This window comes from Stegostoma tigrinum, chromosome 37 (assembly GCF_030684315.1).
Source record: "Stegostoma tigrinum isolate sSteTig4 chromosome 37, sSteTig4.hap1, whole genome shotgun sequence".
Classification (NCBI taxonomy): Eukaryota; Metazoa; Chordata; class Chondrichthyes; order Orectolobiformes; family Stegostomatidae; genus Stegostoma; species Stegostoma tigrinum.
Window position 1 is genome coordinate 12,934,634 of NC_081390.1, and position 26,092 is coordinate 12,960,725.

Sequence of the window (26,092 nt, forward strand, 5' to 3'; positions counted from 1 at the left end):
CAACCATGAACCACCTTTCTGTCCAACTGACTATTTGCTCAGCATGGTTTACACAAACTTACTTTTCCAGAACACTGCAGATGATGGCCAGGCACAGAAAGTGAGGTAACAAACATAGTAACACAACGCAATAGAAACACCGTTCCCATCAGGCTACACATGCGACGAAATAGGATAGACCTATAGTGTCGTGAAGAAAAACAGCCATAAATACAGTTAATACACAAAGCAGTTCAGTCCACAAATCTAACTTCACAAATCTTTATTTTTACCATTACATTTAAAACACATTTATATTTCCCAATCCTCTCAGAAGAGTCACACTTTCTCCTGATCTGCTACCCTAACACTGATGGATGTTCCTGTCCAATTTCACTGGTAGTACTGATCACAACAGATCCTAAGCATCAATGACAACAGCTTACATTTTCAAAAAAAATCATAATTAAAAAGAGACAACAAAATATGTTCTCTTTAAAACTGTTTCCACTCTTGTGGTGGTTTCTCTGCCTTATTAACCAAGAATAAGTTAACTCGCAACCCATCCCATGATACTGCATACTCAAAGAGAATGTAATGGATGCCCCCAAGTGAAAAATTTTTATTTGAATACATCATTCATTTGTAATTGTAGCACAGGCAAGATAACTATCTCACTCTGACTACAGGATAGAACATTTAATTTTTTCTGAACTAGAAACCCTAAAAAGTTCAAGAAATTCTTTTGAAACCATCAGATTTTTGCTTTAGATTGTTGATTTCTTTTAGAGAATAGAAGTGAGATGGGTACATTATTTTGCTTTTAGCGCTATGACTGAACAGATAACGAGCAAAATTCCCCTCTCTGCTCCAATAAATTTGTCAAAATCAATTAAAAAGCATTCCTACTTCAGGTTCCTTTACTGGTCAGCCTCATGATCAGGAGTTGATAATGTAAAGTAGAAATTAGGCAAGTTCCGCCCCCCCCCCCCCCACCCCCGCGCGAGAGTTGCAAGTCTTTGGAACTTTGGTCCTGAAAAGGTGATAGAAGCAGAATCCTTGAACATTTTCAGATTCTTATTATGCAAGGAGGAGGTCAAAGGTTATCAAGGGGGGGTGAAAGGTTATCAAGGGTAGGCGGAAAAGTGGATTTGACATTACAATTAGATCGTTGTATTGAATGGCACAGCAGACTTAAGGGATTGAATGGCCTACTCCTGCTTTCAATTCACATGTTTGTAACACTAGGAAAATTTCTAATAATATTTCTGTAGCCAAATACAAGCTTCAGTGAAACATGAGTCGTATTACGACATCAATGGTGGTTTCTGATTGCAAAGCCATGCATTATGCAAGTAACCACTTTCAAAATGTTCATATTCCTGTCCCAACTGACTGGTTATTATTCAATTTATTCTAGAGTAAATGAACTTAGGCTGTTATTTCATGCACAGTATATTCTCAACCAGCCTTTTGTTTCTCCCACAGAATTAAATCAGATTGACTGTTCTTAATTAGAAAATCAACACTGCAGAGGAGATGCTTTGAAACTTGGTCAGTCAGGTGATTAAAAAAAGTGAGCAGTTGACAATTTAGTTGCACAAAGAACTGGGATAGCCAAGCACTAGTTGCCAGGGAAGACCACATGCAAATAGCTTTTGTAACGCATCAGTCAATCATATAATGTGACCTAAATATGGGGGATAAAACTCATGATATATTCTGGGAAGGATTTCATATGAATTAAAACATCTTACCTTATAAGCTCCTTCTTTTTACTTCAATTGCTTCCGCACAAAATGAATACATTGTGAAACATGTGAGCTTAGAGGTACATCAGGTTGTCTTCATGTACCAGCCAGATAGTCAGAGCTACTAGTGAGGAGGGTGATGTGATGGGGAGTGGGAAACAATAGAACAACAAACCTAATGCAAATCCCAGTATGTCTTCAATCCACACTCATACAATAAAGCCACTCCAGGTGAAGCCTCTGGAAAGACATCAGGTATTGGATGCCTCACCGTTTATTACTTTCATTAACTGCTATGCATGTCTTGAACCTGAGAGATTATGAAAAGGAATCAGACTGGTGCCTTCCTGATCTGGCTGATCATTGCCGCATCATAGGATCAAATTTGTTTTTGTTCCAGGCAACAGGTTAGTTTAGAACTATTAGAGCTACTGCATTAATTACTGTCCAATCTAAAACAGTGTTTTTTAAAAATTACTCATTTAGATTATTTTACATATTTTAATACCTTTTCAAAATGCTAATCTTTTAGTTGTGATTTCATTCTTAAATGGTTTTACAGCAAGGAATATTTCAAAAAGACTGAAATTTTGCTGAATATTTGGAAGGAAACTAATCTGACCATGAAACTGAAAGAAACATTTTTTGTACCTGCTGAGAAGGGCAACTTAGAAAAGTTGTGTCAAGTTATCAACAGTAACTTGCAATTTAAAAAGTGCTCACCAATCCCAATGTAATTTCTCAAAAAAAGTTTCTTTTCTTCACTTTTGCAGAGCAGGTAAACATCATGAAAGATCAATGCACTAAATAGCAGCAATTTTGAGGAAAGGAATGCAAGACTCCATTTTTAGGAAAATAACCTTGTTGTCTTTTTAATAAATAAAATGGATTGCCTTGTAGAGGATTATTGATGCACCTTAAACATCTTCAGTCACAAAAAGCAATTAAACCCAGATTTGTATGGTCAATTCCTCTCCATTGATATGCGTTTTAGAATGGAAATTTAAGCTCTTCGTCACCCTCTTCTCATCTTTCTCTGCTTTTCCTTTGTCCACCTCCAAAGATCCACAGTAAAAATCAAGATTTCAACATTTAAATTGAAAAACATGCTTATAATAATCAAAATCCAATGTAAGGAGACCTGAAACTTACCGATGCTTATGAAGCAGCAACAGCAACAACCAAATGCTGCAGAGCACAACACCACAGACTTCAGCCATTGCAAAAGCCCAGGGTATTCGAGGGACACTGCCAACAGAAACACAACAATAAAAAGAATGTATACTTGGGAACATAATTAATCTGGAAAAAGTAGATTTTTTTCCCTTTCTAGGAATTTATAAACTGCATGATGAGTCTCAACAAAAACAAATTTCAGAAGTTTAAACACCATTCAATATAAAAGGGTTACTCACTGTCTTCCTCCATTTTTCCACCAGTAATCAATACAAAAAAAAATCGAAGGCAAGAGAAGCTCAGAACATAACCTTGTATTTTCGGAGAAAAAGTTGCTTCAATTCAATAGAAGTACAATTTTCAGCAGAAATCAGATGAAGCGCAAGAGTGAAATCAAAAATTTCAATCACAGGCTTCTCCAGTACAAAACCGAAAATGCATGACTAAGATCAGATAAAACAGAGGTTTGAATTCAAGTCAGTGCTGAATGAGGTGAATGAAATAAGCAGTTGTCACACTGCAGGGCTGTACTGGTCCTTTCTTGCTATAAAGACAGATGGGATGCCTCAAGACATTGTTGTTATAAGCGACTGTTAGTTACATTAACTACATGAACATGTTCATTATAACTTTAGAAGGGGCCTCTCCAGCTAATGAATCGTTTGCTGTAATTTCAAAATCAATTGTCCCTTACGTGCAACCCTGGTGCCTGAAGTAAACAAGCAAAATAGAACAAACATTTTTCAACAGACCTTCTTACTCAATAAGAGTTGATAAGAAAATCAAATGAGCACATTAACACAAAAACTTGATAGAATAAAAACAGTAAAATGAACTCTGAAAAATATTCTTTAGGTTAAAAATGATTGCAGCGGACAGCTCAAAACACAAGATTCTTCAGTCATATTTCTAAACAAAAGCCTCAACTTCTATGTGTCTGAAGTAGAATATAATATCAGATCATAAATATGTCACACTTGAGATGTGCACTGTATGACATCAGAATTTTCATCTGCAATACAATGTGACAGCAATCTGGCTTCTGCTTCCTGTCCCACATTGGTTCCAGGTAGAGCAACGTTTCCACTTTAACCTTTTCATCCAGATGTTCAAATTCTTCCAATGCCCCTGTACTCACCATTTTTGTAAACCCCTTAGCCTTCCAACTCTGGTTTCTTGTGCACTATCTATTTCCTTCAACCCACCAATGGTGGCTGTACCATCAGAAGTGTAGTCCCTTCATTCTGGAACCCAGAACTCATTGGCTGTCTCATCTCCTTTAAAAATATTGGCTAATATCTTTACAACTTTGCCAAAGGTGTATCACCAGGCTAAAGATTTCTTCTTTTGACTCTCTGTCCGTATTTCTGATTACAGTTTTGTGAAGTGCCTTACTTTATCCATTCATGATATGCGTCCATCACGAGATGCCTTGAGAACATGGCGGTGACCTGCCTTCTTCAACCACTGCAGTCCATTTGCTTTAGGTAGACCGACAATGCCACTCGGAAAGGTGTTCCAGGACTGTGACCCAACCAAAAAAATTGAAGGAATGGCAATATATTTCCAGTCAGGATGGTAAGCAACTTGAAGGAGAATTTACAGGTGGTTGCATTCCCATGTATCTGCTGCCCTTGCCCTTCAGGATGGTGGTGGTCATGGATTTGGAAAGTGCTGTCCAAATAGCCTTGATGAACTTCTACACATTATCTTGCAGATGGTACACAGTGCTGCTACTGGACATTGGTGGTAAAAGGACTGAATATAGTGCCATTCAAATGAGCTGCTTTGTCCTGGATGGTGTCAAGCTTTCTGAGTGTTGTTAGAGCCGCGCTCATCCAGACAAGTGAGACATATTCCATCACAGTCCTTATTTGAGCCTTTTCAACGTTGGACAGGCTTTGGGGAGTCCGGATGCGAGTTAATCGGTGCAAGATTCCCAGCCTCTGACCTGCCCTTGTCACCACAGTATTTATATGGCTATCCTTGTTCAGCTTCTCATCAATGGTAATCCCTAGGGCATTGGTAATGGGGAAATGTCAACGGGCGATAAGCTTTCTTGATGGAGATGGTCATTGCCTGGAATGGGTGGTGCAAATGTTACTCGCCACCACAGATATTCTCCAAAACTTGTTATACTTCTACAAAGGCTGCTTTAGTATCTGAAGAATCACAAATGGTTCTGAACATTGCTCACTGACATTGCACATCATCACTTCTGACCTTTTGATGGAGGGAAGGTCATTGATGAAGCAGTCAAAGGTAATTGGGCTCAGCATTAAAGGTACTACATAAAATTGCCAGCTGTTAGTTTGAAATGAACACGCTATACCTAGGTAAAGCTCTGCCTAAAACCGGTTGAAAACACTATTCATTTGCTTGTGTTCATAACTGCAAAGAATAGTAATGAAATTCTGTTAAGAAATTTGGAATTTTTAAGGCATTGCTCCTCATTATAGTAAATTCACCTTACATCCTCCTCATGATTAATATACAACAGTCAACAGGATAATGAATAACTTGCATTGTTGTTTGTGTCCGTCGAGGCAAATGTAGTGCCTTGAGAGCAAAAACAAATGCAACCAGCAGCAAACTTTATTAGCAAATAACAGAATAAAGTCACACTAGAAAAACATTTTACCACATTAACTGAAGATGCCCAGTAACTGAAGAATCTTTCGGAGACAGAGACACACTATTCTATTTAAATAAGAACCATTGATCTCTATGCTTTGTTTATGGAGTGAACAATTAAATCATTACCAATAAAGGTCAAGTAATTTCACCGTTGAGTACATCAACAACTCATTTATTAGTACCATCGTGGGAGGAAAAACATCCCATGACATTTCAGGGACAACTGTACCAACAAAAAGAGGGAATTGCTCAGGCAAAAATCAACAGCTAGCCAAAAATAACTCTTGGTTACAACATCTAGAAATTGACTGAGAGAAGTGACCTTTACAGAGGGCCTCACGAGAAAAATAAAAAAAATAAAAAAAACTAGAAGGCATAGGTTTAAGGGGAGAGGGGATAGATTTACAAGGACCTGAAGGGCAACTTCTTCACGCAGAGTGTGGTGTGTATATGGAACGGGCTGTTGGAGAAAGTAGGTACAACAGCAATATTTCTAACAATAACCATCTCGAACAATAAACTAACCATAATGTCCTTAATGTTCAAGGCTTTTATTGCTGCTGAATCCCACATTATCAGCATCCTAAGGATTATTGTTAACTAGAAACTGGACTAACTATATAAATATTCTGGCTACATGAGGCGAGGAATCCTGCAAGTGACTCACCTCCTGACTACCCAAAGCCTGTCCACTATAACAAGGCACAAGTCAGGAGCCCGATAGAATATCTCCCACTGGCCTAGACGAGTGCAGTTCCAACAACACTAGGACAAAGCGGCCTGCTTGACTGGCACCCCATTCACTTCCTCCACCATTGTCACCCTGTAGAAGCAATGGGCAGTACAGAAATTCATCAAGGGTCTTTCAACAGCATCCTCCAAACCAGCAACCAGTACCATCTAGAAGGCCAGGGCAGCAGATACATGCTAACACTACCACTTGTAAGATTCCCTCCAAGCCACTCAATGTCCAACCTTGGAAATATATCACTTTTTTTTTCAATGTCACTGGGTCAAAATCCTGGAACTCCTGCAACAATAGCACTCTTGGCGTACCTACACCAGATGGACTGCAGTGGTTCAAGAAGGCAGCTCACCACCAATATGTTATGACAACCAAGGATGGACAAGAAATTTTGATCTATCTATAAATGTCCACATCCATGAATTAATAAAACAAGATCACTTTCAAACAAAGGAGAATCCAAGCCTGATATGTAACTACAAGCAAGAATGAGCCTTTCTGGACTTATAATATCTCCATACACACTGAAAATAACTAACAATTAAAAATGTTTTATTCAAGTATGATTTAATCCAAAAGAATTTCAAGTTGGTTATTTTTCACCTACATGGCCAAGAAAAGACCCCCATCCATATCCTACTAAATTGATACTGATGGACGGGAGAATTAGAGGTCGTACGAATAGCAAATAGTAAAAACAAAGTTCAGAGTGAAGTCGGTTAGCTGAAGAATTACCAATACCTGTGGTGTTCTCCATTGTGATTAAACACTCACTCAATGTTCAAGACTCATTAAATTCTGTGTGGGAAATATATATTTTACTCCAGTGCATCACTTGATTTTTACGTGGTTTTTACTCGGATGCCACAATTTTCACAAACTAAGTCTGTGTCAAATAATCAACTTACACCACATGATAGACGAGAATTACTTCATAAAATTGCTCTCAGAATGATGCACTATATCTTAGGGGCCGATAAAAGTGTTTCTTTCCAACTGCAGGATGGCCCAAAATTCGAAAAGAAGACAACTTCAAAATCAACTGGACTCTAGTTTCCTGATCACAGATTTCGGACATATTTTGAAATCCTCTTCCTCTATTTTGCAATTAAGCAATTAGATCTGATCATCATGTCCTTTCTTCTTAAAAGGTACAAACAGCTTAATTTCACATTACAGTAAAAGTCCAAAATTGCAACATTTATAACACTTTACTGCATTTAGTGTGTACAGTGCTTAAATTTTTGAAATATACTTAAATCCCTTCTTTCCTTTGAAGAGGCATTTCATAACACTACTGAATGACAGATTGCTCACGGTTACAGACGCTTTAAAAAGTCAATGTATGAAAAGACACAGCTCTAACTATACTGATATGCATACAAACATATTAAATCAGCACAGAAATTCAGACAGTCCTATATGTGGTCTTGTATCAAACAGCTGGAAGAAGGCAGAAGGTGGTGGTTGATGGGAAATGTTCATCGTGGAGTTCAGTTACTCGTGGTGTACCGCAAGAATCTGTTTTGGGGCCACTGCTGTTTCTCATTTTTATAAATGACCTGGATGAGAGCGTAGAAGGATGGGTTAGTAAATTTGCAGATGACACTAAACTCGGTGAAGTTGTGGGTAGTGCGGAAGGATGTTGCAGGTTACAGAGGGCCATAGATAAGCTGCAGAGATGGGCTGAGAGGTGGCAAATGGAGTTTAATGAGGAAAAGTGTGAGGTGATTCACTTTGGAAGGAGTAACAGGAATACAGAGTACTGGGCTAATGGTAAGATTCTTGGTGGCACGGATAAGCAGAGAGATCTCGGTGTCCATGTGCATAGATCCCTGAAAGTTGCCACCCAGGTTGATAGGGTTGTTAAGAAGGCGTACGGAGCGTTAGGTTTTATTGGTGGAGGGATTGAGTTTCGGAGCCATGAGATCATGTTGCAGCTGTACAAAACTCTGGTGCGGCCACACTTGGAATACTGCGTACAGTTCTGGGCGCCGCATTATCGGAAGGATGGGGAAGCACTGGAAAGGGTGCAGGGGAGATTTACCAGGATGTTGTCTGGTATGGAGGGAGGCTCCTATGAGGAAAGGCTGAGGTACTTGAGGCTGTTTTCTTTAGAGAGAAGGTTGAGAGGTGACCTAATAGAGACATACAAGACGATCAGAGGTTGAGATAGGGTGGACAGTGAGAGCCTTTTTCCTTGGATGGAGATGGCTAGCACGAGGGGACACAGCTTTAAATTGAAAGGTGATAGATATAGGACAGATGTCAGAAGTAGGTTCTTTACGCAGAGAGTAGCAAGGGCGTGGAATGCCCTGCCTGCAACAGTAGTGGACTCGCCAAGTTTAAGGGCATTTAAATGGTCATTGGATGAACATATGGATAATAATGGAATAGTGTAGGTTAGATGGGCTTCAGTTTGGTTTCACAGGTCAGCGCAACATTCAAGGGCCAAAGGGCCTGTACTGCGCTGTAGCGTTCTATGTAAACAGTGAAACATTTGAAGAAGCAATGATAGCAGCAATAAAGAATAGGATAGGTGCTCCACATGAACAAGATGTTACAGTTTTAGTTGCAAGTTAATTTCTTTTATACAGTATTGTTTATAATAATGTTTGCAAACATAACAGACAGTTAATATTAATTCTGATGCCATTAAATATTGGCCAGGACATTAAGCAAATTCCCAAGCTTCTCTGAAAATCTTTTACTTCCACATAGATATTTGATCAGTATTAATCCAATAGTAATAGTCCATTGGAAAACATATAGTGGTGCATGTAGCTGAATTCGATACATAAAGCCACAAGCAACACAATAACCATCAAAAGAATAATGCGCTCGTTGGCATTGTCACAATTCATCTGCAAGTTGTATCCTAGTTACAAAAAAAACGTTGATTCAAAGCAATTAAGTGACTTACAGGAATGTAACTTCTTTAGTCTTTACACAGCAGATCATAAATTCAAAATTTAATTAATAAGACTACATTTGGTGAGCAAATTGTAATTTACAATTTTTTAAATTACAATTTTTAAAAAGTTTTATTTATAGGGATGAAAGCAGTCTGAATTCCATCAAATTAGTAAATCTCTAATACTTACATTTCCTTAGAATGATATCAGTGATTAAGTGGATCACCATAAAAGGAAGAGAAATAAACAGGAAAGTTTCACACAAATTCACAGTATGCTTTGTTCAGTGAATCACCTTTTGTCTTGTAAAAAGATGCTATCTCCGTACTAACAGAGCTGAAGAGGAATAACACAGTTCATCCAAAACATTAAAAAAAACTTAAAATTGCTTATTTAAATGATGCATTTTTTCTTAGTAAATATTAGGTAAAAAGTAAACACTGAGGAAGGTCATCTGAAATTTCCATCTCCTTAATGATAAATAATAATTGAAGGCAGGAGGTGATGTAAACTGGTGTAACTTGTACATATTATCACTTATTTTAGAATTTAGATTTAGAACTAGTCGTTTGTGGGTTTTGGTCAGTGTGTGAGGAGGTTGCTGATTAACGTGTCAATGTTTTTGGAGCTGTAATTGTGTTTTAAACAAGTATGAGGGAGAGTGACCCAGAAATGATGATGGAAATTTGTTTGCATTGGGAGAGTTTTACAAGCAGACAGCATCAACATTGGTGAGCATTAGGTGAGCATTAGAATATTAAAGAATTTTGGGACTGATAATTGCCTGAAATTTGTACACAGTACTGCAGATGCCAGAACTCTGAAATAAAGGCAGAAAAGCTGGAAATTCAGCAGGTTTGGCAGCATCTGTGGAGAGTGAAATATGATGAAAGGCCACAAGCTTGAAATGTTAACTCTTTTGTCACTGATGCTGCCAGACTGCTCAATGTTTCCAGAAAAATTGTCCTGGATAGTTCAGAAAAGCAGACCAACATACATTAGTTACAAAAATAGTTTCACACTTTTGAAGAAGGAGCTGCATCCCAGTGTCTCTAAACATTCATTCCACTCATTAATAAGCAAAATACTTTCAAAATAGAATAAAAATCATGTTGATTTAATACTTACCTATCCAGGAATATGTCTGGTAGGGGTGGGTATGTTTGCATATCAGGCACACGTTCATGAACTACTACCATGACAATCGACGTAAACCCAAAGACTATGAATACATAAACAGAACTCAGAGCTGTCTTCCAAAACTCTGGGTCAAGTCTTCGTGTTTGATATTTGAAGTATTTGCCATTCTGATATTGTTCAGCTCTTAAGTCTCCACTAGAAACCGAGTCCCTGGAGTGATCAACGCCATTACACTGACAGTCTCTGCTTTGAGATGAATTACCAGCATGTGCAACAGTACCAGCAAGGCACTCATCACTGGCGTAGCCCATCTCTGCCAAGATGTCTTTGTGCTGCTTTTGTAGCTTCCGAATGGATACCATAAGCCTTTTAATATCACCCAACACTTTCAGTTCTAAAGGTGGGCAGCGTAAATCATATTCAGTCAAAGTTAACAAGGCAATACCATCTAGTCTGTGCTTATTACAAAGAAGATCAACATATTCACTGAAGCCTTCCTCCTTTAGCCACTTGGCCACGTGTTTGCTGGTCCAGCTCCTGATATTAAACTGGCTTCCCATCATATTTCAACTGTGGAATAAAAACACAGAAAAGGTCAAATAACTAGGTGAAACTATTTTGTCTGGCATAATATTAGATCTCGTATAAAAAATTATACTGTTGTATCGGAGAACATTTCCAAGAATGAAGTTTCCCACTTTACTTGGGCATAGTTATTTGGGTGGAACTGAGAAATAAGAAAGGGATGATCACCTTATTGGGCTCATACTACAGAACTCCCTTCAACAGTCAGTAGGAAATTGAGAAACAAATTTCTAAGGAGATCTCAGTTAACCGTAAGAATAATAGGGTGGTATGGTAGGGAATTTTAACTATCCAAACGTAGACCAGGACTGCCACAGAGTTACAGGCTTAGATGGACAGCAATCCGTTAAGCATGTACAAGAAGGTTTTCTGATTCAGTATGTGGATGTACCTATTAAAGAAGGTGCAAAATGTGATCTAGTCTTGGGAAATAAGACAGGGCAGGTGACTGAGGTGTCAGTGGGGGAGTACTTTGGGGACAGCAACCATGATTCTATTAGTTTTAAATAGTGATGGAAAAGGATAGACCAGAACTAAAAGTTAAAATTCTAAATTGGTGGAAAGCCAATTTTGACAGTATTAGGCAAGAACTCGCAAAAGTTGATTGGGGGTGGACGTTTGCAGGTAAAGGAAAACGGAAAGCCTTCAAAAATGAGATAATATGTCCAGGGACAGTATCTTCCTGTTAGGATGGTGAATGGCAAGGCTGGTAGGTGTAGGGAATGCTGGATGACTAGAGAAATTAATGGTCTGGTCAAGAAAAAGAAGGAAGCATATGTCAGGTACAGATAGCAGAGATCAACTGAATTCTTAGAAGAGTATAAAGGCAGAAGGTATACACTTAAGAGGGAAATCAGGAGGGCAAAAAGGGGACATGAGATAGCTTTGGCAGACAGGGTTCAGGAGAATCCAAAAGGATTTTATAAATACATTAAGAACAATAGGGGAGGCGATGGTGTAGTGGCATTATCGCTCGACTGTTAATCCAGAGACCTACCATGTTCTGAGGACCCAGTTCCAATCCCAACCATGGCAGATGATAAAATATCTGAAATAAAGAATCTAATGATGACCGTGAAACCATCACTGATTGTTGGGGAAAAAACCCATCTGATTCACTAATGCCCTTTAAGGAAGGAAATTGCCATCCTTACCTGGTCTGGCCTACATGTGATTTCAGACACACAGCAATATGGTTGACTCTTAATTGCCTTCTGAGCAATTGGGGATGGACAATAAATGCTGCGTTGCCAGCGACTCTCTCATCCCATGAATGAATAAAGGAAAAAAATAGGTACCTAAGGAGGAAATAGGTGGCCTTATTGATTATTAAGGGACCCTATGTGTGGAACTGCAAGATACAGCAGAAGATACTAAACAAATATTTTGCATGTGTTTACTGTGGAGAAGGATATGGAAGATATAAAAATGTGGGGAAATAAACAGTGATGTATTGAAAAATGACCAAATTAGAGGTGGTTGTGTTGGATGGCCTAAAATGCACAAAGGTGGATAAACGCCCAGGGTCTGATCAGGTGTGTCCTGAAATTCCGTGTGAAACCAGGGAAGTGATTGCTGGGCCCCTTGCTGAGATATTTGTATCATTGACAGCCACAGGTGAGACTGATGGTTGGCTAATGTGGTGCCACTATTTAAGAAAGGTGGTAAGGAAATGCCAAGGAAAACTTTAGACTAGTGAGCCTGACATCGTTGGTGGGAAATTTGTCGAAGGGAACCCTGAGGGACAGGCTTTACATGTATTTGGAAAGACAAGAATTGTTTAGGGATAGTCAACATGGGTTTATGCATAGGAAGTCATGTCTCACTAACTTGATTGGGTTTTTTGAAGTAGTATCAAACAGGATTAACAAGGGCAGAGAAGCGGATTTCAGTAAGTTGTTTGACAAGGTTCCTCATGGTAGACTGGTTAGCAAGGTTAGATCACATGGAATACAGGGAGAACTAGCCGTTTGAATAAAGAACTGGCTAGAAAGTAGGAAGCAGAGGGTGGGTGGTGAGCGGTTGTTTTTCAGACTGGAGGCCTGTGACCAGTGATGTGCCATAACTTACGATGCTGGGTCCAGCAGCATCAGAGGAGCAGGCAAGTTGACATTTCGGGTCGGGACCCTTCCTCAGAAATTTCTGAAGGGTTCCGACCCAAAACGACAACTTTCCTGCTCCGCTCCTCCAAATCCACACTGTCATCTCTGATTCCAGCATTGGCAGTTCTTACTAACTCTGAGTGCTGGGTCCACTTTCTGTCATTTATATAAATCTGGATGTGAACATAGGAGGTATGATTAGTAAGTTTGCAGATGACACCAAAATTGGAGGTGTAGTGGACAGTGAAGAAGGTTTCCTTGGAGTACAACAGGATCTTGATCAGCTGGGCCAATGGGCTGAGGAGTGTCAAATGGAATTTCGTTTAGATAAATGTGAGGTGCTGCATTTTCGAAAGACAAATCAGGACAGGACTTATACACTTATACACTTAATGGTAACATCCTTGGCAGCGTTGTGAACAAAGAGACCTTGGAGTACAGGTTCATAGAACCTTGAAAGTAGAGTCGCAGGTTAGTAGGATAGTGAAGGCACACTTGCCTTTATTGGTCAATGCATTGAGTATAGGAGTTGGGATGTCATATTGTGGCTGCCTAGGACATTGGTTAGGCAACTTTTGGAATATTGCACACAATTCTAGCCTCCTTACTATAGGAAGGATGTTGTGAAACTCAAAAGAGTTCAGAAAAGATAAAGCAAGATGTTGCCAGAGTTGGAGGGTTTGATCTATAGGGAGAAGCTGAATAGGCTGGGGCAATTTTCCTTGCAGTGTCAAAGGCGGAGGGGTGACCTTATGTAGAATTTTTTAAAAACCATGACAGCATGGAAAGGCTGAATAGCAAGGTCTTTTCCCTGGGGTGGGGAATTCCAAAACTAGACGGCAAAGATTTAAAGGTGAAAGGGGAAAGATTTAAAAGGGTCCTAAGGGGCAACATTTTTACGCAGAGAGAGTGGTGCATGTATTGAAAGAGCTACCAGAGGGAGTGGAGCAAGCTGGTACAATTACAACATTTAAAAGGCATCTGGATGGGTCTATGAATAGGAAGGGTTTAAGAGGGATATGGACCAAATGCTGGCAAATGGGACTAGATTTATCTCGGATATCTGGTCGGCATAGACAAGTTGGACTGAAGGGTCTGTTTCCATGCTGTACATCTCCGTGATTCTATTTCAATGCAAGATATTTCCTACTCTAAAACTCTACACTACTCAAAACTAAAAAGCCCTTTTACATAAATGGAAGTAACTCGAGACACCTTGATTCATGAAACATAAGATAATATAAATGGTCTGTACTGCAGTCTCAAAATAAAAGAATTCAGTTTATCCTCATAAATTTTGATGCAGGCTTCAAGCCCATTAATTCAGGTATTCCTCAAAGCAAAATCCAATCATAAATAAATTAGTTAAGATTCAGAAACATTTTTAAGCCAAGTACACAGTTTCATTGGAATTAATGAAACCACTCCCATTACAGAAAAATACTAGATGGAATTAACAATACATGACTGTTTCACTGAACATTTTACGTGTTACTGGAAATTATTTTCGAACAAAGTCCTTTTGTTGGGATCACAACTGAGCTGCAAGTGGTTATCCATGCACAAAAATATCCAAACAGACCAAATGAATAAGCTTGTTAAAAGGTTAAAGATAAAATTCCACATCTGAATATATTGCACAACAGTGTCAACCTCTTGGATCGCTGTCTCTGCTCTTTGTGAATCACACTTTCAACCCAACCCTGCATGATAAGCTGTTCCCTAGATACAAAATATACAAGCAGTATTTCAAGATATTGTTACTAACACCAAACAAATATCTTTATTAAATGTTTCATTTCAATCTTGGTATTATCCTGCAACCACTGGAGACATAAAAAAAAGAAAAAGAAAGAATGAGAAGAGCTCGTCAAACAGTCAAATGTGTTCCAGGATATTCAGAAGATAATCTAAAACAGGGAAGAAAGCCAAATTACTAACATCAAATTGCAATGAATATTCTTCCAAGAGTAACGATGTGCTGGGATTGTCAATGTAACACTACCAACAGAGTCACACAATTTACAGTAATGCTCCAGGATTAAAAATAACTCTTTCCCTTTATGCCTGCTCTTAAGTGCAATATTACTTAAGTGCAATTATTCCACAAGAATCTAACAAATCTAAATTTGAGAGATTAATTGAATTCCCGCTTTTCAAGAATAGTGGAAGAGGAAACACCATTTAATGGTTGATCAGTCAATGTAACTTTGACACTCTTCAAAGACTTGTCCTCAGGATATTGTCCAGTCCTTCCTCAGCCTCTATCCTGGGAGACTCATATTTCTTGCTGGTTTTAATCTCCAATCAGCATCTTTTACAAGCATCTGAATTTGTTACCTTCTTTTCCTTTCCAAACCTCTCCTATCATATTCACTGTCACCCCTTGTGGTATCTCTACTCTCATCGTCTCTATTCCAGAAATGTCATGTTTTAATTGATTCATGAGATATGGGCATCAGCAACATCACCATCATTTATTGCCCACCCCTAGTTACACTTGAGAAGGTGGCAGTGAATTGCCCCCTTGAACCGTCGCAATCCATTTGCAATAGGCACACCGATGCCGTTAAGGAGGGTATTCCAGAAATTTGACCCAGAAACTAAAGGAATGGGCAATACACTTACAATTTAGGATTGTGTGTAGCTTCAACAGGTATTTCCATGTGGTGTTGTTCCCATGCATCTATTGTACTTCTCCTAAGATGGTACTGGTTGCAGATTTGGAAGGTGTTGTCTAAGGACCATTAGTGAATGTTTGCAGTACATCTTGCAGGTAGTACACATTGCTGCTACTGAGCATCTGTGGTGGAAGAAGCGAGCATCTATGGATGGAGTGCCAATCAAACAGCTGGTTTGTCCTGGATGGTGTCAAGCTTCTTGAGTGTTGTTGGAACTGCACTTATCCCAACAAAGGGGAGTATTCCATCACATTGCTGAATTGTGTCTTGTCAAAGATGGACATATTTTGGACAGTCAGGAGTTGAGTTATTAGGATTTCTTACCTCTGACTTGTTCTTGTTGCCATGGTATTTAAATGAATGGTCAGTCTAGTTTAGTTTTAGATCAATGGAAACTGTCAGAATATTGATCGTGAGGGATTCAGCAATGATCAAGGGATGATTGTAACATTCTCCCTTATTGACTAGCTTCTTGTATTTCTTACTCCCTCCAATACCCTTACCCAGTTCCCTTGAACACTTCCACTGACCAAGATTGTTTACAATTTCAAAATCCTGTTCAACTCTTCAGTTTCTGATCATGTTTTTTCCCTATTTGCACCATCCATCCACTTCTAGCTCAATCCACCTACATTCAAAACAATCACTCACAAACTTCAAATGGTCCAATTCTTCCCTGGTCAAATTCCCATCCCTCAATCACTGTAAACATCAGCTGATCCAAAATTCTGCTGCCTGTTCTCCTTCCTGCAACTTATCCCACACCCATCCTTCCTGATTGGAGTTTTTTGAGAACCGGAGTCAAATACAAAAATTCTGAGTTACCTGCTTAATTCATTTTTCAGCCCTACCTTTCTCCATCTCTGACTTCTTGAAGCCCTGTTTGCCTCTCTATTCCTCTGACTATAGCTGTATCTATAATCTTATGACATTTTTTTGCAGTTTTGAAGTTAGCCACATGAGAACTATGATTTGAAATTACCCACATTAACCTATCCACTATTCTGTCTCTTTCTTTAAAACACGTTTTTAAAATGACACATTTCAAACTTTTGTTCAGCTTGCCTGGATTAGCGGAGTGTCCATCTACTTCTGAAGCACCTTTCTCTATAACATAGGGACTACATAAGTATAAATTTTTTTAATTAAGAATAAAGAATCAATACAAACAGAATAAATTTAGCACAATTACAGCAAACATGTTCAACACAACACAGCATAAGCTAGTATATTACAACTAGAGAGGAATGCAGAAAATATAGTGCTGTGCCAGTGTTTTTTCACTAATATAATCACTAGTTAAATCAAATTAATTATCCTCTTCAAGTTAAAGTTTTTGCCTTGCAAATAATTAGATTGCTGTAAGACAACATGTTAAATTGGTGCTGCAATACACAGTCCCAACCTCTCTTGTCTCATGATGTATTGTTTCTGGGATCCACGTACTGTAATCGGGACTTTTTAGCTGATTTTAGCAAGTTACTCTCTCACCATCTTCAAGGACGTGCAGTGTTTGCAGTTATCAAAATTATCAAACACAATCTGTCAACTGTGTTGTGAGCACAGTCTAATTGCTCTGCAGAAATCTGGCTTTGATAAAATTCTTCTGAACTAATATTAACAAAATTCAAATGAAACTCAAAAACTTAAGGTTTTTCTGCAATAGTTGTGTGATATGTAACCCATGGTTGATACCCTTGGGCAATAAAATAACTCACCTAAATTAGCAGTAAATTTACCGTGATTGTGATCCATTGTCTTCCTTGATGTGTAAACACTTCCTTTTATGATGTTAATCAAGTCTCAGCAAAGCAAGTATGCTGCCTTTCCCTTCATTTGCTCAGAGTAGAGACATTCTGTGCAAACAAGCTACAGAGGGTGTACTGTATGTGCAAATGGGCTGCATTACATCATTTTCAAACACTGTTTTTGCATCAGAGATAATGGGAACTGCAGATGCTGGAGATTCCAAGATAATAAAATGTGAGGCTGGATGAACACAGCAGGCCAAGCAGCATCTCAGGAGCACAAAAGCTGACGTTTCGGGCCTAGACCCTTCATCAGAGAGGGGGATGGGGGGAGGGAACTGGAATAAATAGGGAGAGAGGGGGAGGCGGACCGAAGATGGAGAGTAAAGAAGATAGGTGGAGAAGGTGTGGGTGGGGAGGTAGGGAGGGGATAGGTCAGTCCAGGGAAGACGGACAGGTCAAGGAGGTGGGATGAGGTTAGTAGGTAGCTGGGGGTGCGGCTTGGGGTGGGAGGAAGGGATGGGTGAGAGGAAGAACCGGTTAGGGAGGCAGAGACAGGTTGGACTGGTTTTGGGATGCAGTGGGTGGGGGGGAAGAGCTGGGCTGGTTGTGTGGTGCAGTGGGGGGAGGGGATGAACTGGGCTGGTTTAGGGATGCAGTGGGATGCACTGTTTTTGCATGTTGATTTCATGATTCTGCATCACAATACAACTACGTAGACTCAAGTGGTTGTCAATATAATTTACTGGGGAACAGCAGACTTGCAGCTGTGGTGATTTTCAGCTTTAAGATAAAAAGAGGCTAACATCCATAATCTTAAATTTGCCCAGTTTGGGTTTCTGCTGATTGCGTAAGACAAGCAAACCAGCAGTGAGCGGCACAAGGACAAGATAAAAGCTTACTGCTTCAACATCTCAATAACAGTGTTCTACTTATTTGCAGATGATGATAATGATGATGATACAAGCCTTTAATTTCATTGTTATTGATTGGCCATTCAAGAAAACGACATGGATAAACTTAAAACATTTTAAGGCACATGATCCAATTTTCGCTGCAGGAAAATTACTTACGTTTTGAGAACTGATTTACATCATGTTCTCCTCACCAGCCCTGGAGATGTCGGTAATCCCAACACTGGACTCGTGATCTCAGATGCAGAAGGAAAAAAAAATTCTGTAACTGTATTTGTTCCCTCCTATTATTACTTTCTTACTGCTCCTCCCAGTTTGAATAAATGCGGGGGGGCGGCGGCGGCAGGCAGGCAGAGCCGTGATTACTTAGCTCTTCCTCAGTGTAGTCCCTGCTCTTGCCCACAAAAGCTAGGAGACGTTTGAACTCTGTGAGACAATTGTAAAGGGCGAGACTCTTCCATTGCTACCTTCTGGAACCCTATACCTGTTTTTCCTATCATTTCACCCCGATAATCCCTCAACACAGACTAAATTTCAAATACCTTCCCCAAGGGGTAAAGTGCCTCCTTGAACTATTTTTTAAACTTTAAACTATATTGTGTACTAACAGTATATTAACAGAATAAATCACTTTTAAGAAGGTGAACCAGCAAATCTGACCACAGTTCCTGGCTGTAATTTTTAAATGTAAATGTCTTAGACCAAAAGCACTTCTAACTTGTTCCATTTTTATGACTTTGGAACTTACAATTCAATATATTCCATATTTGTACAGTTATCCAAAGACTGTCTAACTGAATCCGTGCCTTACTTACAGGGCCTGACAATTCAAAATTGGGTTAAATTAGTACAGAGACACAACACTGGCAAATGTTTCAGGCTTTGTATTTAATTTTTTTTAAAATTAAAATTATTCTAACTTCCCAAAGTATTTATTAAGAGCCTCACAACTTGCTCCACCGTGTACAGTCAGAACCTGAAGCCCGACAAATAGATAACAGTTGTAATTGATTAATAACAGTAAATCATAAGAATTAGGAGCAGGTGTATTTTCGTTAGCCTGCTTCACTACTTAAATAAGATCATGGCTCAGCTGATTGCATCCTTAATTCCACACTCCAGTCTGTACCCCAAAACGCTGAATTTTCTTGCAGATGCAAATATTGTCAAACTTAAGAGATAATGGGAACTGCTGATGCTGGAGAATTCAAGATAACAAAGTGTGGGGCTGGATGAACACAGCAGGCCAAGCAGCATCATAGGAGCACAAAAGCTGACGTTTCGGGCCTAGACCCTTCATCAGAAAAGCTCCTAAGATGCTGCTTGGCCTGCAGTGTTCATCCAGCCCCACACTTTGTTATCTATTGTCAAACTTAACACTGAATGTATTAAATGATCCTGCCTCCACCACTCTCTGCAGAAAAGAATTCCTAACATTAACAACCTTGCAAGAAGGAATTTCTCCCAATCTTCTTATTTTTCAGTGGTGCCCCCAAGCCTAGATTCCCCATGAGGGAAGATCCTCTCAGGATCTAGCCAGTCAAGCTTCCTGAGAATCACAAGTTTCAATAAGATCACCGCTCATTTTCTTGTATTCCAATGACTACAGATCCAACTTGCTCAACCTCTCCTCAAAGCAAAATCTCCATTCCAAGAATCAGCCAAGTGTGCTGATATACAGGGGCTTTCAGACTTGCACAAAAGCAGAATTAGTAGAATTCACATAGTCCTCTGTAATCATCATTTCTCTACTAAACATAAACCCAAAAAGACAAGGAAAGTATTAATCTCTGCGACTCAGCAGTACTTAAATAGGCACAAGACAGCAGACATAATTGCTTTACTCAAACAATATCAACACACACATATACACTTCTGTATGCAAAAAGCTATCACCCCAAACTTGCTTTTGGCAGACGGCAGGGAGATTGGTGTATTTGTCTGTAATAAAGGTGTCTGCACTTTAAAGTTTAAAAAAAGTTTCAAAATACAAATCTTCATTTGTCCAAAGATATGCAAGTTAGGTGGATTGGCTACACTAAATTGCCCATAGTGTCCAGGGATGTGCAGGCTAGGTGGGTTAGATATGGGAAATGCTGGGTTACAGCGATAGGGTAGGGTGTGGATCTGGGAGGGATGTTCTTCAGATATGGACTCAGTCTGGTGAATAGCCTGCTTCCACACTGTACAGATTCTTTGATTTTAAGAATCTTCTGTCTGCTGCCTCCAATAAAATATACTGGGGCAGCACAGTGGCTCAGTGGTTAGCACTGCTCCCTCACAGCAAAAGGGAGCTGGGTTCAATTCCAGGCTCGGGTGACTGTCTGTGTGGAGTTTGTACATTCTCGCCTTGTCTGCGTGGGTGTCCTGTAGGTGCTCCGATTTCCTCCCACAGTCAAAGATATGCAGGTGAGGTGGATTGACCGAGCAAAATTGCCTTTTGCATCTTGGAATGTATAAGCTCTGTGGATTAGCCACGGAAAATGCAAGGTTACAGGGACAGGGTGGGATGCTGTTCGGAGGGTCGGTGTGGACCTAATGGGCCAATTGGCCTGTTTCCACAATGTAGGGATTCTGTAATGATATCCCTCCTTAAGTAAGGAAATCAACTGTGCACAGTACTCTAGTTCTGGTCTCACCAATGCTCAGCACAACTATAGCAAAAATCTTTCCTACTTTTGTACTTCATCCGTTTTTTAAATAAATACCAAGATCCCATTTTCCTTCTCAATTACTTCAGTACCGATATTCTAAACTTTTTGAGACACATTTATAAAAAAAAAATTTAAATGCCAAAAAACCAAACCAGGGAATTCATGTATGGATAAAACAAATGGATTGCCCTTTCTCTTTTACAAAAAAGGAAATGTCTTTAAAAATATTACCTTACTATCCAATCCCATCTACACAGTGTTAGCGTGTAGCCATGCATTTCAAGACAGATGCTGCTGTATAGCTGGAATTAAACCGCATTTCATCAAACAAAAAGCATATCATACAGATTGCTTTCGACTTCTCAAACGATGAAGCGCTTCACGACAGGCTCAAGTAACACTGAACATTATTCAGCCAACGAACTTGAGAACGCGACCTCTGGCTATTCCTTTGGAAGGGATTTAAACTCTCTGGCAAAAGGAGAGTTTGTTGTTCTCTTGGTAACAGGCCCTGGTCAACATACTGTATTATAATAATTTTTTTATTGAATACAGTATACATGACTGTAGAAGGATGATAAAGGTCAATGGACGCAGGCCACTTTGACCAAACATTTACCTCAAAACACTAGGAATTGAATAGACACACAAAACTTATCCTTGATTGACTCAAATGGATTGGCGTAAAATCTTTCAGGCCCTATGTATATATAATATCCACAACTACATTGGCTTTTCCAACACAAAAAATGAATGTATTCAGAAATAATGTTCAATGCCTACTTAGAGAGGTTTACCCTCTCATGATAAGCTTTAAAAGAAAACACCAGCATATGGATGAGGATTTTGAAATTCTTGTTTCAAAATAACTAACTTTGTCCAACCTTACGGCCAAGCCCACACCTTCAGTTTCACAGATCATTTGGTTGATTGGTTAATTGGTTAATGGCTAATGAGGCTCCATCACATCCCTAAGTGTAGAATTGGTACAAGCCATCAATACAACAAATTATGGTAGCTTCAACTAACACCATAAAGAGTGATTGGGACCAGTCTTCAACAAAAGAAATGGATTCAGCTATTCCAATTCTTGAAGGTGCCCACATAATTAGTTAAGAAAAATACTGACTCATTGCGATTCTAAAAAAAGTATAACGCAAACATTCAAAAAGTTTTTAAGAAAACAGACGATTCCAGCGTGATGAGGATTTGGTTGAGTGAAATTAGCTAATCACTTAGTCACAAACACCGTAAGTCCAAATAAGCCCATTTTGCAACAGGGCAAATTACCTTCATTATGCCATTATTGACTACCTATCTCACTAGTGTCTCCTGGAGTGTAATTCAGCACTTTTACAGTCCTGCCTGTTCCAAATGTGTGTCACAATATGTATGAACAGGTTAAATCAAAATATCTACAGGGCAGACAGTGCATGGCATTAAGGAAGGAAAAACAGTTACTTTATCACTTTAATTCAGGTGGCAGTCACTCCCTTGACATTAAGTGCTGGTAGAGGTCAGGGATGTTAGAGTACGACAGAGTCACACAGATAGGGAAAGCTCAGGTACAATGCTGGATAACCCTCAGCTTTTGACTTTATTCAACAGGTACTAGATTCTTACTACCTGCATAAATCAGGAAACAGTCTGCAGGGCAGTGACAGAATGGCCATGTGGTGAAGTGGCCATACAAGGAGTGAAAAGGAATATATTATGCTCGAGGACAGCAGAGTCGAGGGAATGGATACACTATTCCGCAGCCAAGTCTAAGGAGTTCTGAGGGCTGTGTTGTCTGACCAGTATCAGGACCAAGAGCATCACCTCGTGGCTGAAGAACATGTGATGTGGGGAGTGCGGTGAGAGGAGAGAGCGAGAAGGATGCAGTTCTGAAGACACATGCAGGCAGCAATAACACTGAGTACAAATCGGTCTGAGTTTATGCTGAAATGGCTCAGGGAAATAGGGTCAAAATTAAAGCAAAAGTCCTCACAGGTAATAATCTTTAAACTATTACCTAAACCATGTGCAAACGAGCAAAGACTCAAATTAATCAGGATTTTCAATTCCTGCTGAACCTAAAAAATACGATTCTGATTAATCTATTCATTTGAAATGGACTCCATTTAAGCTGGAATGGAACCAATGAAGGGACAGTGGAACATTCCAGATTGAGAAATTCAAAATGTTGAGAGATATTTCAAGTTTACAGGGCACAGTTATAGTTTTGGTAAAAATTATGCAATAGGTCAGGGAGCTGAACAAGGTAATAACAGGGTATTAGCGATGAAGGCGACATTGTAGGAAAACAAAAAACATTTAATAAATAAAAAGAATCAAGAGCACAGATAGAAGTAAAAGGATCTCTTCATCACTCCAGAGACACGGTTTCAGAATGAGCACAGCTTAGTGTTAAATATTCCAGGAAACTTGGTTTTTTTGAGCACAGATTGGTAAAAATGGCAAAGTACGAACGACGGTAGCCTAATAAAGGATAAGATAATCTTGGCTTTGTAAAATAAAATGTAGAATTGATTTTGAGGTGGGGCTGAGAGAATAACAGCCAGAAAGCACTAGTGGAAGTAGTCCAAAGGACTCTGCCAACAGTCATAATGACAAGGAGGAGTATAAATTGGAAAATTAAGATGCATATATCATACATAACACTGTACAGGAATCACGGACATCTTTAAACTTCATACAGGTTAGGCAAACCAAATCTGCAGTCACAACACAGTGGACAAATCAAAGAATGCATCCAAAATAATTTCCTAGATCAATATGGTAGGAAACAACTAGACGGCAAGTTACTTAGATCTCAACCTGTGAAAGAGTTAATTACATGAATCATCTGTTAGTAAAGAAGTCTCTTAATGGATGGAAGTTTACTTTGTAATGAACCCAGCTGATGTTACTACTGGATAAGACAAATCTCAGAATGAAAACAGAGATTTCATAGAACATATTTTTAATTTAATGTGGCAGTCTTTTACTGAAACATAACCACACATAACTAAAGACTTGTATTCAGCAATAAAATAGAAGATTATTGTGCAAAATAAACAACAAAAATATAACCTGAAGTATCAAAATATGATACACTTTGAAAGATTCTGAAGCACACAGCAAAACATAATCCTATCTAATCCCCAACATCATCACTTTCTAATTACTCAGAAACAAGAATCATTTCTTCTCCATCAAATCTGTAGGATATAACTGCCTCTTCTCAGTTCTAGTCCTGTGAGCCAAGAGGCCCTTTCCCTCGACTACTGACAGAGATTTTGACTTTCTCAGTCTTTTTACAGTCTGCAGAGATCTAAGCAAATAGCCTTGTCATGGAAGTTTCACAAACTTCATCCTTTCACTGAAGTAAATTATTTAATTAATTGTTCTGAAAAATCTCCTTTTCCAGGACAGGCTATACTTGCATTAGAGATTTTTTAAAATTCTCTCTTGGGATGTAGGTATCACTGGCTGAACCAGCATTTATTGCCCATCCCCAAATGCCCTGCAGAAGATGGTGGTCAGGTGTCTCCTTGATTAGCTGTAGTTCATTTTCTGCAGATACCTCTGCAATGTTGTTGGGGAGGGAAATCCAGCATTTCAACCAACGACTTTGAAAGAATGGTGATATAGTTCCAAGTCAGAATGGCGACCAGCTTGGAAATGCAGGTGATGATGTTCCAAAATGTCTGCTGCCCTTGCCCTTCTGGATGGCAGTGGTTGTGGGTTTGGAAGGTGCAGTTGAAGGAGCTTTGATGAATTGCTGCTGTGCATCCTGTAGATGGTATTCTCTGTTGCTACTCAGCATTGGTCATAAAAGGAGTGAGTGCTTGTGACTGTGGTGCCAAGGGCGTTGCTTTGACCTGGATGGCATCAAGTTGCAGCTGTACCCATCCAGATAGATAGGAAACATTCCATTATAGTCTTGACTTATGCCTGGTGGAGGATTTCCCGATTTCATTGCATTAAAATTGCAGCATCTACTGCAGTGGGATTTGAACCTGGGTTCCTAGAATATTACCTGAAACATTCTAGGAAACCTGGAGGTGCCACGTGCACTAACTGCAGTCACATGTGGACCTCAGAGGTCTGAACAACACAAAGGAAATTTGAGGAAATGTTGAGCATTTGGAGACCTTGTCCAATACCACTTTGCTATTTACCTCTATTGTGAGGTCTCAGTCAGGCCCCCTTGAATTATCCAAAAGTTTTTGAACTATTTCTTTAAAACTTGCTCATTCTTGCATCTGCCAAAGTTTTAATATTTTCTCTCTCCAGTCAAAACTCCCACAGTACAAAAAAAAATCTGACATTAGAAACAAACTTTCTTTAACACTCCAGGAGTCATGTATTTGTTTGAAGTCACAGTTCCAGAAAGACTGACCTGGTTAAACTTTAACCCCCCCCCCTCAGAAAAACAGACCGACTCTCATATGCTACTAGTTTGAAATCTAAACTATTATGAAATTCTTATATAAATCACACACCTTTCATTACAATTTCAAGACAGAGATAGATTTAGTTAAACTTAAGGCTAAGGTCTTAAATCAGAAAAACAAACCATGTAGGTACAAAGGACAAGTCAGCCACAGCAGCTGAGAAACTAGTCTTAAAGATAGGATGGCTGGTAAACAATTAAATAAATAATTCCATATTCATAATGAACCTACACAATAAAAGAATAAAATCCCTTCAGTGAAAAACTAGTCCAACTATGGCCAAGAGAATATAAGATTGCATCATCGTAAGGAAAAGCATTGTAAATTTGCCAGAAAAGCAGTAAACTTAAGGATTTAAGAGAATTCCAGAATTCAGTGATAAATTGATAGAAAAAAAGAAATAAATGCGAGCAAACTAGCAACAGACATAAAGAAAATTGTGATAGCTTGTGTAAGTAAAAAGAACAGATCAGCAAAGTAACCATGTGGCCCTGACCAGAAAAGGAAGGATTATTCAGAAAAGGAATAAAGAAATGACAGAGACCTTAGGCATATACTTTGCATGCATCTTCACAGTAAAAAGTCCAAATAGGATACTGCCACTGATTCTCCTCTATCTGTCC

At 39.1% G+C, this 26,092-nt stretch overlaps 1 protein-coding gene across 1 annotated transcript in view; it reads right to left on the minus strand.

Moving 5' to 3' along the window:
• samd8 (sterile alpha motif domain containing 8) overlaps window positions 1–26,092 on the minus strand; it is a 47,526-nt gene that overhangs the window by 12,360 nt on the left and 9,074 nt on the right. The window contains exons 2-4 of the mRNA XM_048563557.2: window positions 10,332–10,913; window positions 2,883–2,978; window positions 63–180 (exon numbers count right to left, since the gene is read on the minus strand). Of these exons, the coding sequence (XP_048419514.1) occupies window positions 63–180; window positions 2,883–2,978; window positions 10,332–10,906 (789 nt within the window). The 5' untranslated portion in view covers window positions 10,907–10,913. The remainder of the gene's footprint in view (window positions 1–62; window positions 181–2,882; window positions 2,979–10,331; window positions 10,914–26,092) is intronic.